The sequence below is a fragment of the Gallus gallus genome, chromosome 1, assembly GCF_016699485.2.
Source record: "Gallus gallus isolate bGalGal1 chromosome 1, bGalGal1.mat.broiler.GRCg7b, whole genome shotgun sequence".
Lineage (NCBI taxonomy): Eukaryota > Metazoa > Chordata > Aves > Galliformes > Phasianidae > Gallus > Gallus gallus.
In genome coordinates, this window is record NC_052532.1 from 61,183,094 (window position 1) to 61,201,964 (window position 18,871).

Here is an 18,871-nt window from a genome sequence, read left to right on the forward strand (position 1 = left end):
GTACCTCTTATAATGTATATAGTCCTTTTCATGGCTAAATTTTCAAAAGTTTGATAACGATTTCTGTTATTCACCATAAAGATCACAGGTAACAACATGCCTCAGTGGTTCTAAGATCCACCTACAAATGTCGAACATACGAGCTGAAATACCTAGATCATTTCCTTTTTGTAACATGGACATTAACATCAATACACCCTTAAAATAGACATTATTATTTTAACATATACCATCAATAATAAATTGCAAACCCGTAGAAAAGCATGTGAATAATTAGCCAGGTTCCAATAAGATGCCCCTTAATGTAAAACTACACATCTTTCTAACTCAACATATTTGAATATTTTATGATCTTTTAGTGTTGTCCATACCACATACATAATATTCAGTCAACAGTGTAGTAGTTTGACAAGTCAAAATTGTTTTAATTAATCAAGATTCTTCTTTGTTATAAGAGAACCTCCAGTGTAGAACAATACTGATAAAACATCACTGAATGTGCAAGATAGGTTGAACAGCTTCACTTTTTGTCCAGTTGACCAAACATGTCACAGGCTATTTATGGATATTTGATAAAATTGAAACCTGTCAGTCCTATGGAAATACTGCAGTACTTCTGGTCACTACAAGTTTAAAGAATAAATCGACAGCAGACACAAGCTAGTTTACCTCACTCAATTTGGAGACCAACACAAGCGAACTGTCTGATTACTCGTAAGGAATGCCACTTCAGATTTCACAGGGTGACAGATAATAGTTTGAAATACAACTCCTACAAATGCACAACCATTTCAGATCACAGCATGAGGATACTAATTATCATTAACCTGTCTCACCAAAGCAAGCCACCAATGCAACAATAAACCACATTTTAAGCAAAGCTTTAAGACAATATATGGCAGATATATATACCTGCCTTCACCACCAAATCACTCTTGATGAAGAATTTCATTCCCTCCGTACTGATATACACACAAAGGCACACACAATTTCTCACCTCAATCAAAAGGTACATGTAACCCAGACAAAGAAGCACAGCTGGAAGAAACTTGAGACAGAAAACCTATATCTGCTGAGCATACAGCTTTCCCATTCAACAGCAAGATTTTCCAGAAGTGGGGGATCCTCTTTTTCTCCCTTCCACACTTGCTCCATCAGTCCAGACAGAGCAGATGAATACTTCACAAGTACGCTGAGAAAGAATCATGCAGGTGCTCCATTTGTTGCAGCACAATGTTCTCTAAATGCTTTCATGCATGGGAGAACAATGTACCAGTGAGGAGACAATACTTTGATGGTGATCTGAGATACCAGGTACCCCAAATATGCTAACTCATGTTTTCGTACTCATCACCTCAGCTAACCACAGTGTAAATTCGTACAATTCATTCTGCTGTACTAACGGAAACAAAAATGGAAATGAAAGAAGTAAAAACATCTATTGATGATCACGTTCTTCATTAATGATGAACACAAAATGGCAGCTTTTCTTGTATGTATGACAACTCATGGAAATCCACGACTAGCAAAAGAAACTGAGATGATTACGAACTGCAACTGTCAAGCTAGGAACCCGGAATGCTCTCCACTAACAAAAAAGATAAGCAAACATATAATGCAAATTTCACTGCAGGCTTTCTACCAGCATGAAAACACTCTGTGTTTCATTGGGATTAAAACTAAAGAGATTAATTTCTTATCCACCCTCCGTCTTATCAGACTGTTTGATAAAACAGAAATCCAGACCTAAATATAAATCTGTAGAGCGGTAATGGTAATTTTGCTAAAATGCTCACATCTTAAAAGTGAATCACTACATGGCAGAGGTACAAAGCAAATTCTTCCACAGCAGCAAAAAAGAAGAAATATTATGTCACTTTTAGGCCCAGCTTCAGCTATCAAGTTATCCAGGAAGAGATTACCGGAAAAAACAGACAAAGAAAGGACAAATCAAAATCAAGTATCTTTTGTTCCCCAAGCGGGCAATTCACATGAAAAGTAGCTAACAAAAGACCAATAATAAGAGACTCTTATACTGACAAGATGGCATACATTTAGTCATCCACATTCAACAGCTCCCAACCCATTTGACTTACTAAAAGAAATGAGATTTAATAATGAATTGATTACATAAAGGGGAAAAGAGGCACCAAAGTTGTAACACTGTTAACAAGATTAAGTAGTACTAGAAAGATACAGTACAGCTATCAAAATCAACAAGATACAGTTAATATTGAACTAGAATAAGTTAGTTAAATTATCCAATTGAAAGCATAATTAAAAGGAATATCAATCTTTAGAATTTCTGAATTTTAAAAAGGTAGATTTCTTCTTGTAGTACATATTCCAATATTGCAGCATCAATTTTGCCAGACCTACTGCAAAAAAGACCCAACTGTAGGTTATACAATCAATGAGTTCTTAACTTAAAACGTGACTTAAGACATGCCACGTTAATTTTTTATTATTTTACTCTAAGGCAAATGCAATCCCTTTATCTTCGATACTGTATTTATGATTAAAGTATAGCCATACGATCTTCAATGCTTTGCTTAGGCTCAAGTACAGGAGACTTTGCCCATTCAAGCTCAACATCCTGCTTCACAGGATAAAGCCAAACAGGATTGCAACAAAGGAAAGAGGATTTAAAATATCTGCAGTTAAGTCAGCTGCATGCTGTCTTTGAAAGCTGAATACCATCTCTGACGCCGTCCCTCAGATATTATGCAATGGTATGCAAGTTGTGAAATGTCATCGTAAGTGGCTGTCACTGAGTGTGTATGCTTCACATTCAGTTCCTGATGTGAGATCCTAGACCTGGGTGTAAGATCTGAGGGCATGACCTGCAAAAACACCAGCTACTTATAATCACAGCTGAAGTCTGTAGGAAGTGGTTTTGAACATATGAATAATAAATTTATTGGAAAAATTGCATCAGAATAATTTCAAGTCACACGCTGCATTTAATGGATGTCTGTGATTTTAACCACCAGTATGCCTCATAATCCCAACTGTAAAATAGAAGAAATAATACTTCTAACCTAAGCAAAGTGCAACAAGTTACCAGCTATTATATTGATCATTGTCACAGACAACAGCAAATGAAAAACAACCAATAGTTCTGTCCCTGCTACAGAACTTCCACAGCAGATGACAAAGCAAGAAGCCCACATTTAAGTAATGAAGAAAAAACTGAACGCTGAGTAGCCCTCCACATGAATATCATTCAGACTATTTGATGACTGAAGCAAGTCTTTACTGCAAAAGATTACGATCAATTCCATGAGTAAAAAAGGGAGACTGCACCAACAACCCTAACTTTGGTATTTGTTAGTTTAGGAGAGTTCAGTTTTGGGGCCTTTTCAATGCAACATTTTGCTTAGCTTGAACAAAATAGTAAGGAAAAAATCATCATATAGTACCACATTGACAATGATGTGGCAATTGAACAGGACTGCACCTCTCAGGTCTCATTTCTTCCCACTACAGAAAGCAGTACAAAATATGTATAAAATAAATGCCTTTGTTTCTTAACACTGGAAATAGAGATTAGATGTATCTTGTTGTTTCTGGAAATTCTCAGAAATCAACATTTTTATGGCATCCCAGGCACAAAAATGCCAAGAAACTGAAGCACTATAAGAATTTTCAATCAACATAAAGCTGTGTTTTGATATGAGCTTAACTTCAGTTCCTAAAAAACTGGTGAAAGAAACATATCTGTCAAAGTACTGAATGCTTGCTCTTTCATTTAAAGGCAGATAAAGACCCTGATTCCATACTCTGGGTAACTTATATACAGACAAAGAAAAGAATGGTATTTGCTGTACAAAGCCAAGGATGTTTCACAGAATTACAGGGGCTGGAAGGGACCTCTGGAGAGAATCAGTCCAACTCCCTGCTAACACATATTCCCTATAACAGGTTCCACAGGAAAGAGTCCAGGTGTGCTTTGAATATCTATCTCCAGAGGAGACTCCACCACCTCTCTGAGCAACCTGTTCCAATGCTCTGTCACCCTCAAAATAAGGATTTCCTTGTGTTCAGATGGAACTTCCAGTGTTCCAGTTTGTGCCTGTTGCCCCCTGCTCCGTTGCTGGGCATCACTGAAAAGAGCCTGGCCTCATCCACTTGACTCCTGCCCATTAGATATTTATAACTGTTGATAAGACAGCCCTGCTAGCAAGGTGGCTAGGGAGCACAAACAGCTGGGAGGGACAGAACCAGGACAGTTGGTTAGAGAATGGAGAGTGACTGGTAACACTACAAGTCAAGAATAGGTTCCTGACCATCATCTGCTTATACCTTAAACACTTTTTGTTTTTTTAATGGATCTTTAAATATCCCTATAACCTTACCAATCATGCAATTTAGCTGATCAACTCACAGACCTCCAGATACAGTGCCACAAAATATTTTGATGGTTATAAAATCATATCTGCTCTACTCTACTGAGACAGCCTGACTTCAGGCAGATTTTTCATCAAATATATAGGAAAATAAAAGAAAGCAAAACAATACAAAACAAAAAGTAACCAAAAACTCCCATCAGCTCTGTAGCAAACAAAAGAATGACTGACTAGAATGTCCCTTAAATAGTTTCAAAGCTAAAATTACGCTAGCTTTGTAGGAAGCTTTAAATCCCATTGGTCCATTTATTCCCATAAAGCTCAGCAGATGCAAGAGTCCATCAGCGGTTTCTTTACTGTTTGAAAAAGATCCCAAACTCAATTTGCAACATTTACCTTAGAACTGTGTTCTCATGATGCAGCAAGTTATTTTAGTTACGACACAGGAATAGAATCTATGTTATGATCCATCTGGCCCAGCTCACTTTTTTTTCTCCAGTTGCATCCCCTGTCATTGCAACATCATTTCCAAGTAATTTTTAAAGCATGATGATGCATGATACGGAAATTAAGGCAGGAAGTCTGCCTGTAGGGGCCAGGCTATCAATTTCTTAAATAACAAATTGTTCTTAATAAATCCTTTATTGTTCTTATAAGTTGCTCTACAGCAACAAGTGGTTTGCATTACTTTTTCACAATAGACTTGTGAAACAACAAAGGGAATGGAACCCCACTGGCTTTTGTAATGGAAATGATTACAGAGTCTCATTCAAGGAGCATATACGCTATGTGAAGAGATGTTAAGATAAACATATAGTGGGTGGACGTATCATTCTGTTTTTGATACAGAAATATGATGGACGTTGACTTTGAAAAATTAAGCAAAGAAGTCTTTCGCAAGGCTAAAAAGTCAGTCCCAAAATTTTAAGTCAACACAAGTAACCTTCCTGTGAAAGAAAAATTCTACCAGAGGATGGCTTAGTTGAAAAGAAGTTTAACTCCTCGACATCTAAAACCATGACTTCTACTAGCTTAGCAGTGCCCTATTATCTAGGCTAACTTCCTGCTACAAATCATTAGAAAGGTCTTCAGTGCACACCGAAATGAAGTCAGGCCCTCATCTACATGAATGATCAGCACAGAACACAAAATGCCATTACACAAATCTACGCTAAATGTATATCCATAACTTCTATGAGCAGAAAAGCTTACACTAACCTAACATCACCAAAAGTAAAAGAGAAGAAACTAGAAGTTAGGCTCTCCTCTTGATTCTTTGTACAGAATCATACCCAGCAGTAGCTAAAAGCAATGAGAACACTCTCCAATCAAGGAGAAGGTTATGACATTGCTTTTCCATCCAGAAGAAAGCTTGTTTATATTTCAAAGAATACAAAGGAGTTCTGCCCTTGCCTTTTCAAAGTCTTGTCTTTATATTTCCATCCTGCTTTTCACCAGGTTAAGGAAAGTGGCAACTTCTGTTGAGTACCCAGGGCCTATCGCAACTCTGTTGCAATAAAGCCTTCTCCATTGTAAATAATATACACAATTGGGTGGTAGAGGACACAGACGGATTTGAGTATTCCTTTATGCTTTAGTCAAACAGAAGAATATGTTTCCAATGTGCATCTCTGATGTACCTGCTCCGGGTCAAAGTAAATCTTTATTTCCAGAGCTACAGTCAAGTTCAAGGGCACGTCGCTTTCCAAACTATGCTGACATCATTTATATATATTTTTTCCCCTTCATAAAAAAGAATTAAGAATATTTTAACTTTAAAAAGGTTTTCAATAGCATATTTCTTTTCCCTGAAGCCTGAATGTATACTATAATTGGACTGATGACCCCAAATGGACTGGAAATGCATTCATAAATCTGAAATAAAATGTTAATTTGCAACGACAAAAGTCTAAGCTGTTTGAATATATATATATACACACTTGCTCTTGTAACAACTGACACCTAAAAATACCATAAAATGACCAAGTTGTTTTTTTTTTAAACTTCTTCTTTTCATTTGTGCATGCCATCATTTTAGGGGCAAGCAAGTTCCTCATTTTTCCTACACTACCTCTTTATTTCTGAAATATAAAAACCATTTAGAGATAAGTAACCATAAAGTGCACTACTCTTGACATTTCAAATATTCATATTTACAGCATCTCTTAAATATTTGCTTTTGCTGATTTTTCACAGCCTGTTAACATGTAATATTCAACACATTAACAATATTCTCTATTCCTCTGTGGCAATTCCTTTTGCTATCGTCAGCTGTGACACTGACATAAATAACACTTTCTCTTCTGTAGAGTTGCTGTCGCTAATTCTTAAATACATCTAATTTTTAGGAATACAGCACAATTCAACTGACACAGCAGAGACATTTACTACTCTCACAAAATCTCAGATGAACAGTATTAAGTACATTCCAGTTGTGGTAGGTTCACACTTGTGAGTAGGCCACACTTTCAGGTTAGGCTTCAGTAGACATCTGCACCTTGTAGCATTTATCACTCGCATATGACTGCTGCATTTTTACTTGTTCAAAATGGAAGGATCATTACATCTTATCATTTGGATCTTAATTAAAAAAATGTTTAAAGCATACTTTACAATCTATTTTTTTCTTGTGAAAGTTGCAGCTTCGTTGTTTCTTCCATAAAGACACAAATGCCACCTCTCTGAACTACCTTACTGTTTCTTTCTTTTACCATATACATGCACATCTTTTAAAAGCAATTTTAACTACTGAAGTTAATTGTTCAGATTACCATAGCAGTTCAGTGACTTTGCTACTTTCTTCCAACACACATGTATGTTTTTGGACAGTGGGAGAAACAAAACATACTTCTGAGATCAAGTTTGTTATGACAAAAATAATTAAAACTGTTAAAATGTCCTTGTTTTAAGCATGTAATCCAACAGGTGAAAGCATCACAAATTATCAAATTGATTTTTATATTAGCAGCTAGAGATTTCAAAATACTGAAGTAGCACTGGGGCATACCCTACAATTCATGAGTTGAAGAGTACAGAATTTAGAGGTACATCTTAATACAGATTAAAAACGGTAGTTGTGCACTGGGTGATTTTCATTACAGCAATGGCAGACTTTCATAGAGAAAGTGAAAGTGCATCATTTGACTTTGCTTTAGAAGTATTATACCATGTGCACTGTCCTTTAGGAATAAAACATTAATAATCATCTTTTGCTTTCCCATTCTGTCCCCTCCTTCTGCTTTTAACTCTTAGCGTCAATCTAAACCTTAACTTTGCTTTCTGTACAGTAAGGACTTACAAAATGTTAACGAGAGAGAAGCCAGGAAAAACAAAAAACCACCACAGAAGGAGAGACGCCAATTAAAAAAGAAACAAAGCACTGCAAGCAGGTACCATACTTTACATGAAAATACAGTTACTTCTTTTCTAATTATGAAAACCGGTCTACTGAGAGATGCTACGCATTCCTGTGTAGAGGATTTAGTACTGTATGTCGTAAAGCAAATAAACCTGAAATTTTACAGAGAGGCAGTTTGTTTGGCAGAGAGAAGAAAATTGGTGGAGTTCATCAAACATAAAATCTATATCCTGTCTAAGACAATGAGCAGCACCAGATGATTCACAGGAAGAACCTTTATAGTCCCTCTGCTGTTGACTTCTGACCCAAAGCATGTGTCTTGCATCACTTTTTTTTCTTCCTGGCCACAGGATCTCCGGCTGCTTTTATTCATATAAATAATCTCTCTGCTATGCAAAAGGATTACTGCAAGAGGCTCTAAAAGGCTTAGGAGTACATATGCCCAAAATAATGAAGCTAACAGGTACAAGCCACATTTTTGGTGAAGACTGATTAAAAAAATATTTAATTCCATTGAGATTTTAGATTTTAACCAATTTTACCCTAACAAGTTCTGAACTGCAGAATCAACCTAGGAGCTGCAACCATAATCATGAAAGTAGAGCAGATACCAAATACTAACCCCGACACACTTAGTAGTTTTTATACCACTTTAGACAAAAAAGCAGCACTGCATTTGCAGCCTTAGCGGAATTCCATTGGAACAGTAACACCGGCTTTCTGTATGTAACACATTCCTTGTCCTTTAAAGGGTATGCTATCTTATACTCGCGAAGGATTTCTTTTTCTCCTCCTGCAATTGAAGAATATTGCTTATTTCTGATTTAAGGCTTGTTTTGACGAAGACAGAGCTGATGAGGCACTCAAGAGCTTGTATTAAATCAGTAATAGACAGAAGTGGGCAGCTTGTATATGCAGTGTGGGATACACTTGTTCCTATATTTATCTTTCGTGTTTTGAGAGAAGGTTACAAATATTTTTATATATATACACACACACATAAAAGAGCGAGAGCGAGCAAGCTCACATTCCAAGAGAAGTTTTCTGGCTATGTCAGGACTGAAGTCCACCCCTTGCTAGACAAACCTATTTTTTTTTTCAAACACAAGAGGATATTATCAGAGAAGCCTGTGCTGATATACAGAAACCAGAGATGGCCATGGCTCGGTGAGGTGACGAGCTGACGGGCGGATGGCCCCCACTATCTCCACTTCTCAGTCCTGAAAAAGTTTTCCTGAAAAACCACAAGGGGAGGAGAAGACTCCAACGGAACATAAGGCACACAAGACAAGAAAAGGATTAGGAGTGAGGAGCAAGGAAAGGAAGAAGAGTGCATTAGATATTGCGGAGGCTTCAGAGAGCTGGAAAGTAGCTTCTAGATGAAAGGACCAAGTTGTCAGTAGCTCTGGTTTTTGGTTTTTTAACTTCTGCACAAGGCTATTACATAAAATAACTCCGCATTAGGAAACAATCGTCTAAAAGGAATTTACCTCCTTTATATTGAGAAAATATATTCAAGCTCAGTGGTTTCAAAGCTCCTTGGAATTTTAAAACATGTTTCAAGCCTTTGTTCGGCAAGCATACCAACCGCTATCCAGCCACCAGCAAGGGGAATCTGAAACGAAGTACAGGGGGAAGCTGGTGCATGAAACTCAGCTCAACTGCTTCTACATCAAACCTGGAGGTAAGGGAGCACTATACATTCGCATGCATGCAAACCATAATGGTATCTATGTGCTTGGATAAGTATTCCCTTTCTACATAAATAGAACAGTGCGTATGATGTATGAAATAACATTAGTAATGTCAGTAAATAGTTGGGGATAAGGCACTGTGAGTTCCTGTATGTGCGACGAGATTTAGGGAATTCTGGTAGTTTTCACATCTCTGGAGTTGAGCAGACAGCTTCTGTTGTTAGCATTCTGACTTTTGAGCATCTGTTGAAAGTTGCTTTTTCACTTCCATTTTCGCACTGGAGCAAAAACTAAAGGCACAAGAAAGGCACGCAGGTGTAAGGAACAAGAAAGTAAAGAGGCTAAGAGATTTACAACATTTAGGGATTTAGAAAGCTCAAAATATTAAACAGATACCTACTGTGTAAAGGGAGTGAACTCTATAGATACAGATACCTACTGTGTATGGGAATGAACTCTAAAAACCAATTAGTTCTACAATAGTTTCAATTGCAGAATGCATTTACACTGGCCTGGAAACATCTAGTATTCTATGCTGTACAGGGTGATGGGTATGAAAAACAGGGTGTACAGGTAGTCACATGAAGATAACACTCTCTAAAAGTAAAAAAAATCTGTTCCAACTTTAACTCTTGAGTTTTACTGCATCATATGCCTATCTTATCTTGAAGAGATGTCCGGAATTCCCAGTGCTGGCAGTACACTCTCAGCAGTAAACGTCCAGACCAGCTAATATGTTGCTAATGTGACAATATCCATAAATGGGAAGCAAAGACCGCTTAGCAGATATACACAGTATAAGACTCCTTCCTTTCTGTTCAGAACACCATCCACAACTGCAGGATGCTTGATAGATGCCTTTAATTCTATTTCATACATTTTTCCTACCAATTTGCTTGCCCGGACAGCAACAATTCCACCATACTCAGAATAATTATCAGCCACTAACAAACTACTAAAAAGCTTTGCTACCTTAGCTCCTTAGTCTGTTTCTTTTTCCTCATGATATATATTCAAATCGGAATCCACCATTCTACATAGCTGAAAATTTATGTTAGCAGTACTGTACTTCTTTCCTTGTACTTTTTACCACCATCATCACGACTGAAACCATTCGAGCAAAAAGATGGCTGCAGTCATCATGGCTGCAAGACCTACTATCCTGAGGAAACCAACTTCACAAACATAGAGTGTTCTAAATTGTTTGCTCTCCACGGCCAAAGTCTTCCACAACTGCAACCAAATGCATAGGGTAGGAAGTGTGAAGAGGAAGCAACAAAAATGTCCTGTAAGTCCGAATTGAAATCCTGTATAACTGAGCTGAATTGGGCAGGGTGAAAAGGAATATGGTTTTACCCATCACAACAGATGTCTTAAGGCTAAGGTCTTCAATTTCCACTGAAAAACAAATTTATCTGTAGGAAAGTATGTTGAATAAGAAGAGAAGAAGAAAGAAAAAACACTTCAGAAATACTTACAAGTACAAAGAATTTTGTTTAAAACAAAACAAACAAACAAAACAAACAAACTAAAAAACAACAAAAGGGAACCATACAATTTGTCCTCATGATCCAAACTCTGAAAACCTCAATTTGCAATCATTGAACTACACATGATAAGCACAAAAATCCTGCGTACTAGAAAACAGGATCAACCAATACCTGCTGATTGTTTATTTTTGCAGTAATTTCTGCAAATGTATTGTACATAAGTATATATATATACACACACATATACACAAACACATCTTTTCTTAATAAATAAACAACCAAATAATCCTGTCCCCTTTCAGAGGTCACACTACGTAAAAATCCAATCCAATTTCCATAGCATCAAGCAGAGTTCAGCTATAGATTTCAATATCAGATGCATCTGGTTGTATATTCTAAAACATGCATGCTAGCTAATTGCTAGAGAAAAGATCAGGAGTCCTGGCCTTAAAAATCTCCTGCCTTAGGCCAGCACCACTGCACACCCATCTATGCTCATGTGCAAAATACAGTTTAAATATGCCATAAAGTTAGCATATTGTTTTTACATCTCTACAGGTAAACATTGAGGATTTGTAGGTACCCTTGAAAATTAGAATGCAAGACAGAAAGGCCAACATTTAATATAGAAACACACCTATTGTTTGGTTTTAAGCATAAAAATGTAAAGCAATACCTACACCATTCCTAAAGGGGTAGATTATTCTTCTTGATTTTTTGAATTTTTATTTTTTTAAGCACAATAGCATACCACAGAACACATAGGAAGGCACTAAGTGGGAAATATAGTGAAGTAATAGCGCTTTCACATATGCTTTTATAGACCAGTCTAAGAACAGATAATTTCTGCAAGCAGCTGCAAGGAAGACAGAATCTCACATGGAAAAAAAATAATAAAAAAATTATAGTCACTGTGCAACAGACAAGTAAATAAACAGAAGGAGGGAAAATCTTGCTTTGAGAAAATTTGCATACAACGAACTCTGAGACACTTAAGCCACACAGATGCTAAAACAGGTTTTTAAAAACATGCATACAACGTGACAGTTCATCCTGTCAGTCAGCTTAATTTTCTGATTTTAGAAACAACACTGCAATGTTAATGTACTTTTGGTATGAATATTTTCCTCTTAAAAAGGAAAAATAACATCTGCTAGGACATTATTTTAATATATAACATTAGGATTTGAATGTTCTCAGTAAAACCGAGGTTTCAATCAGAGGTGAATAACATCCCTGGAGGACAATCCTGACCTCGGCTACTGTTCCTGCCCAGCTGAAGGCAGGATGAATTTTTATCATGTTGATCAAAGGAGAGGTGGTGGAAGGCAAAGGAGGAGGAGCTACTTGTTTATTTTTCCAAGACAAAAATGTCTCCCAAGGACAGTACCTCAGGTAAAACATTTGTATTCTGAGCAAATGTCAGTGGTTGATCCAGGCAAGCTTTTAGAAAAAATTCAGCCAAATCTGGTTAGCAAGAAGAGATTTATAATACTGAATTATAGAACATATAATCTATGACAGAACAAGAATAAATTTCAGGGTAAAGCAGACACTTATTCGTGCCGTATTCAGTTTTACATATCACTCAAATTCTATTACTGCGGTCTCCTCTTTTCTCTTGGGAAGTAAACCTCCCTTGGTCTTCTAACCAAGCTGCTCCGTACAAGAGAAATGTTACCATTAGTCAACCTGCAGGATCAATCAGTCTTCCAACATGCCTATAGGATCAGGACCATTACCTATTCAGTATATATTTATATACAATATATAAATATTGGAAGAGTTAACGAAAGGGACCTGAATTAATCTCCCAAGAAGATGAATTCTTCTGTTTGAGAGTGCTCTAGTATGCTGCAACACAGAATCTACAAATGAAAAGATTAAGAAAAATATACACCATTACCTTCTCCTAACACTGTACAATCATTTGCCTTCAAACACAAACATATATTTGGAAAAAAAAGTAATCATACAAAAATAGTTATGACATAGGAGAGAGAAAAAACAACAGCAACAATAAAACCCACCCATGACAAAGTTTAAGCTACTTCTTCGGACAGCTGGCAAACTTTCCTTCCAATCCCATCTACTAAACGTCTTTGCTGTGTAGAGATCTAGAAAAATGTTATCAGTTGTTTAGGTTTCTGACAAACATAAGGTGGCATGTTAAACTGGACAACTGAAATCATTACGAGGCAGCTTTAAGTAAGCACATCTGGGCTGCCCATGTAGCACTTCCTGGACTTCTGCAAAACCTGATACTCAGTAGAACATGTCACACCTGGCTAGAAAGCTTCATTCACTTTCAATCTCACTAGATAGCATGATGAAAGGCCTTGCTACAAATGTGACCCAGAACGCACAAATGGGTGTAGAATCTGATCAGATTCTATTTGTAGATTTGTTGAGACTATTTGTAGAGCTTTCAGTTTCTTTCTCCACTTCCTGTAGTACAATAATCAGCAGTGATAATCGGCGTACAAGCTCCTTGTAAGCTGGATCTGGTATCTTTTTCTGGCAGCTGAAACACGTAAGGTGTACTGAGCTCTAAGATACGTAACTTTCCTCAAGTACTCCATGTCCTATAAGCATGACAAACTGCATTCAGTGATGAAATGGTACATCAGTCAACCTGAGAAATAATTTGTTGGCCCAGCATACAATCACATACACTTAGTACAAAATACACTGTTGGAAATAGTTGCAAGTAAATTACTGTATAGTTGACCACTGCTAGAAGGAGAAACTGAAGTTATTTTACCCAACAATCTACAGTTACGCATTTTTCTGGACTATTTCACATTAACCAGCATCAAGCTTCAAGCAGCAGGTTCCAAATGTTCTTTTTTTGCAATAAACAGCAGCAAAGGTTAAGGAAAAAAGTATTAATTACATAGATAAGATTACTCAAATATATAATCCAGGAAATTCTTTAAATTTTTGAAATCATTAGATGTTAAAAAAGCAGTACAGTCAAAATTGCGCACAGAAAGTACCTAAAACTATGGCTAACAACCAATGTTTACAGATAACGTGGAAAATATTTTGTAGAATGATAGAATGGCCTGGGTTGAAAAGGACCTCAAAGATTGAGTTCCAACCCCCCTGCTATGTGCAGGGTCGCCAACCACCAGACCAGGCTGCCCAGAGCCACATCCAGCCTGGCCTTGAATGCCTCCAGGGATGGGGCATCCACAGCCTCCTTGGGCAACCTGTTCCAGTGCGTCACCACCCTCTGTGTGAAAAACATCCTCCTAATATCTAACCTAAACCTCTCCTGTCTCAGTTTAAAACCATTTCTCCTTGTCCTATCACTATCCACCCTTGTAAACATTCGTACCCCTTGCTGTTTATACGCTCTCTTCAAGTACTGGAAGGCCACCTCACTTATTTGACTGATATGCCTTTTGTTTCTTGTTGGAATTAGATAAAGATTTCTTCTGGCATTAAACACACTGTAATCTGTATCTAATTCTCCTGCCTTTGAAATGAATAACTCTCATGCTTGCCTGACTAGATTTTCCAAACTAAACTTTTCTGTGAAAGAGTGGATCAGTGTACTCATTTACTGGCATGGATCCCGACACCAACCCCCAGAGACCTGTGAATAGATTACAGGTGTCTGAAAAGGGTTCTTAGATAGTATTTCAAATCTTGATTAACAATAACAATGGACCAACAGGAGAAATATGAAGCACAATAAAGTAAAAGATCAAAAGTTTCTTAATTATTAATAAAATTTACTTTAATATGGTTTTAGAAAGCTTTTTTCTATTGTAATAATACACTGGATGCAAAGCAATTTTTCTAAGATGATAGATGCAATATAACAAGATCAGAAAATTAGAACTTGCAAAACACTGGGCAGAACACACACTGCTGGGGTCCCAAATCCAAAACACAGCACTATGCAAGCTACTCTGATGAAAGTGAACTCTCTTCCAGCCAAAACCAGCACAGTAATTTGTCTCCAAAGACATCCTTTTCACTTTTGTGGCTCCAATCCTCCACAGTTTGTCTACTACAATTCTTGGGATTGATCTTTAACGTACATTCAAAATTCTTTATGCTTCAGCTCTGTAGTACAGATCTACAATGTCTCCTAGCAGAAGGGAATATTACCTTCCCAGGTGAAGGTGAATCCTTTAGTGTGCTTATGAAAATAGGAGGATTTAATAAAATTGGACAAAGCACTTTGAGCTTTGTAAAGGCTGATGGACAACACATTTTCAATTCCTGCTCCAAAAGAATCACTGTATACGCAGAGCCCAGAAAAGAAGCCTTCTGCCTTTTGCTCTTGCACAATTAGCCCAAAAAAACCCAGACGTAATATCTGAACACAAGTTAGCTGCTCAGAACATGTTAGTACCTGTATTTGAGACTCTGCAAATCTGACATCTCTTAATGAACAAATGGCTTATACTTCTCTCCAAAGCCCCCAGATTTTTCTCCTAAATAAATCGGTTCATATCTAGTATACAGACTGAAGACTGTCCTTCTTCATGCCAGCATAGTTATGACAACTTCTAATTATTCTTATTACTAATTGCCTCAACAAAAAGGAAGAATTAATAGATCAGGCTTCAAAAAGTAGATATTAGTATATATATATACAAATTCCTAGTGGAATTTCAAAACAAGACAACAACAGATTACATATACATAGGAAAGTTTTCATAATCACATGGGAGAAAAGTCTCATGGTATTTAAAATCCTGATGCCTGGTCTAGTCTAGGTTAGCCTGGAGATGTCTGTATTTCTTTTCAGCTTCTTTGGGAATTTCTAATAGCAAATTTAAACTGTTTCTCAGCCCACCAAATGCTCTCAGAAATAGAAGTTTCATTTAGATTATTTAAAATGTTATCTCTAGTGCTCACACACACTGTGTGGTAGAAACAACAGAACTCCCTCTTGATATACATGCCAACTCCAAATTAAGTTTATGAAATAAAAAGGTCTAGCAGATTATCAAACTGTGCTGCTTTGTATGCCATCAATTTCCTCTGCTTTTCCTTCATCCAGAGGGAACACTTCTGCAGCGCATTTCACATAAAGATTTTTTGCAATGTACTTTTAAGCATCAAGAACAAAATATAGATCATACTATAGCTCTGTTTCCAAGGACAAATATAAACTTGCATGTTTATAACTGTTCGTTCTTATACAATTGCACATCATCCTGGTCTGTGTGTATATCTGTGTGTAAAAGCACAGCTTTTTCGTGTCTTCCACTCATTTCTGAGTTTGCCTGATGCATGCTTGTATAGAGGTTTGACAATTATGCAAGACAAACACACAGCCCACAGTAATAACTTCATCTTTCATTGGTGTTTAAATTAGGCTCAGCATTACAGTGTCAGAGTTTCCCATAATAGTTGGGAAGCAACCCACCTTCCAAGTTGCTCTAAGGACAGTGCTGGAGCACAGGGGTCTGAATTAGCTGCATTTGTTTACCCTTACACAGCTCACAAGGATTATTCCAATCTTCAGTGGGCTTGTATTATGACAAGATATCCCAGCAATGACCAGAGTATATTCAGAACATACAACGCATGTCTGTGAGTCTCTACACCCATCACATACACAGGGCCACAAAAGTCTTGTTTGCCAGTTTAAAGTTACCTTCTTTTCAACAGTGGCATTTCAGGCAGCACTTAACAACTCTTTTCTGCATGTCAATGAGCAAAATATACTCCTTCAATTGTAAATGTTAACCAGACAGTTCCAGCCCTTTAAAGCTAAACTCTAATCTAATTACCCTAACTAAGAATAGATGCTGAAGAAGAGCTCACCTCTTCAGCATTTAACTCAACATATCACATACTTACATCTGGCATTTCTGTAAAGTAGAAAAGGATCCTGCAGCTGGAAATCAAGGTCTTTAGTAATTGGTTCAGTTCGATTTTCCATGCTCAGCCTGTTCATAATTGTGAAGCCATGCCTTGGAGAAGCTGACCTGAAAATTATCAAGTAGAAATCACATCAAGTCAAGAAAAAAAAAAAAAAAAAAGAAATTACTATTTTTTGTTGTTGAGTGGTTCTCCAAAATGCTTTTTTTCCCCACCCATAGATACTACAAAATTCTCATTTCATCCCTGATCCCTAACATCACATTTTCCAACCATAGTTTCTTGTGAAACTAGATGTTTTCTTGTGAAAACGATGATTAGATTCAGCCATAAGCAAGGAGCACTGCATATTTTATTATTGTAATTATTGTTATAACATTCAGGTAGCAATTGTGGACGATACTGAAAAACCTATCTAAAATGTAAGTAAAAAAATCGTGCCAATTGCTCATGGTTACAGTTCAAGCAGTTAGACAGGTTTTATTAACATGCGGTGTTAACCCTATTACCATCCTGACAGGAGACACTACTTGCAAATCTGACATAAGTAAATCATGATGCTTAAACATTTGGTAAAATTGCCATCTCTGGTAATTGCCTGTTGCTGGACATCTAAGAAATCTAAAGCATGAGCACCTGCAGCGAAGAGTAGGATGCAACAGGAAATGAAACAAGCAGAACCCTTAACAAGAATCCAATCAGTACATAAGTTAAAAGAGTTAAGTTAATAACTTCCTTATGTTAAAAAGAGTGTTAACTCAGTGGGAAGCCTGATTTTTGACCCTTCCTCAGAATTTGCAAAGCTTCAATTTGTGATAAAAATCAGCTCCAGCAGAAGGGCCACATTACATTCTCATAACAGTAATAAGAAGCAATAAAGCAACACCAGCAGACTTCAACCTGCAGTCTGCTGGCAATGTTTATTTTTACATGATTTTATAACACTGCTCAAAGCCACAAGAAATAAAACTGGTGGGGAGGGCCCTGTATAATGTTGTTCACAACCTGTTTGATGTAGTTATTACCTACACGGCAAGATGGATAGCAACCTCTGCTGTAAATGGAAACTTCCTCAGCCAACAAAACAGCATGATGAAAGATCACAGGTACAACACATGTCAGGTGACACGTTGTCGGTTCTGGAGGTTTAAATCCAACATACTAGACAAATACCTCCATTTTGCAGCATGCAACCAGCTACCCCTAACTACTGCTAGCAAAATCAAGGGCCAGTTCTTTCCTCTTGCAGTGGTAACCTTTTTATTCCTCCTCATTTACCTTAAAGAAGTTTAGAAAAGTTATTGATGACGATTTCAACTGTTGGTACAAGAGAACTCAGAAGATTAATTCCACCCTTCCCACTCCACACAAAGCTCAGTCTTCTGGGCCTCCCTGTCTATTTGCCATTTTACTCACACACCTCTTGCCCTCTAAAAAGTCCCTTACTTCCTCAGTTTTCCTACCAGCTCCTCAAAAACAAACACTGAAAGTTTCTTCTTCAGCATCCCATCACATCAGCTACTGCAAGATGTGCTCCCTATGTCATTTTCTGATTTTAACAGCAGTACAAGGAAATGCTCGAGCACTACCTAAAAGCAAAACATGTTTACAACAGAGCTGAAGTACACATCGGAGTAAGTGACCAAATCCAAGCTCTGAAAAGCTGCAATTAGAGATGCTGCAAACAGCAAGCACTGAGAAAACCCAAATGCTGGATGGAACATCCACAGAACTGAACAATCAGACAGAAGAATTAGTAACTCCTAAACACGGTGCTCATATCTCCCACCATTTGTTTTCTTTAAGAGATATCATTCTTTATTTCTGTTTGTTTTTTGTTCAGACACCTTTAACCTGTCAACACAATCCTATTTAAGGCAGTATCACAGATTTCTATGGTTCAGCCATATGAGCTTTAAACCACATATTGAAGTCACATACGTGATGATCCCTCCTTTTTGGCGATCCCTCCTTTCCTGTGTTTCCTCTCTTGCTTTTGTCTTTGCCAATCTCAGTTTCCTTTCATCTCTGAGCATGACACAGTTGGGAGCATTTTCTGTCCTTCAGCCAAGCTTCATCCCAGCTTTCCCACACCCACAGGCTGCACCTTCAGATGGTAACACATAA

The 18,871-nt window shown here is 37.3% G+C and overlaps 2 protein-coding genes across 38 annotated transcripts in view; one reads left to right on the top strand and one right to left on the bottom strand.

Annotated features, from left to right (window-relative positions):
• The window catches only part of DCP1B (decapping mRNA 1B), a 41,525-nt gene that overhangs the window by 21,433 nt on the left and 1,221 nt on the right, over positions 1-18,871 (bottom strand). The window contains exon 3 of the mRNA XM_004937947.4: positions 16,724-16,851. Coding sequence (XP_004938004.1) covers positions 16,724-16,851 — 128 coding nt within the window. The remainder of the gene's footprint in view (positions 1-16,723; positions 16,852-18,871) is intronic.
• CACNA1C (calcium voltage-gated channel subunit alpha1 C) overlaps positions 8,714-18,871 on the top strand; it is a 472,560-nt gene continuing 462,402 nt past the window's right edge. For 36 of the 37 annotated variants that reach the window (XM_040651842.2, XM_015286450.4, XM_015286591.4 and 33 more), the window contains exon 1: positions 8,848-9,391. In XM_040651842.2, the coding sequence (XP_040507776.1) occupies positions 9,262-9,391 (130 nt within the window). In that variant the 5' untranslated portion in view covers positions 8,848-9,261. Of the gene's footprint in view, positions 9,392-18,871 lie in introns of all 37 variants that reach the window. The other variant, NM_001396677.1, reaches the window with a different exon arrangement.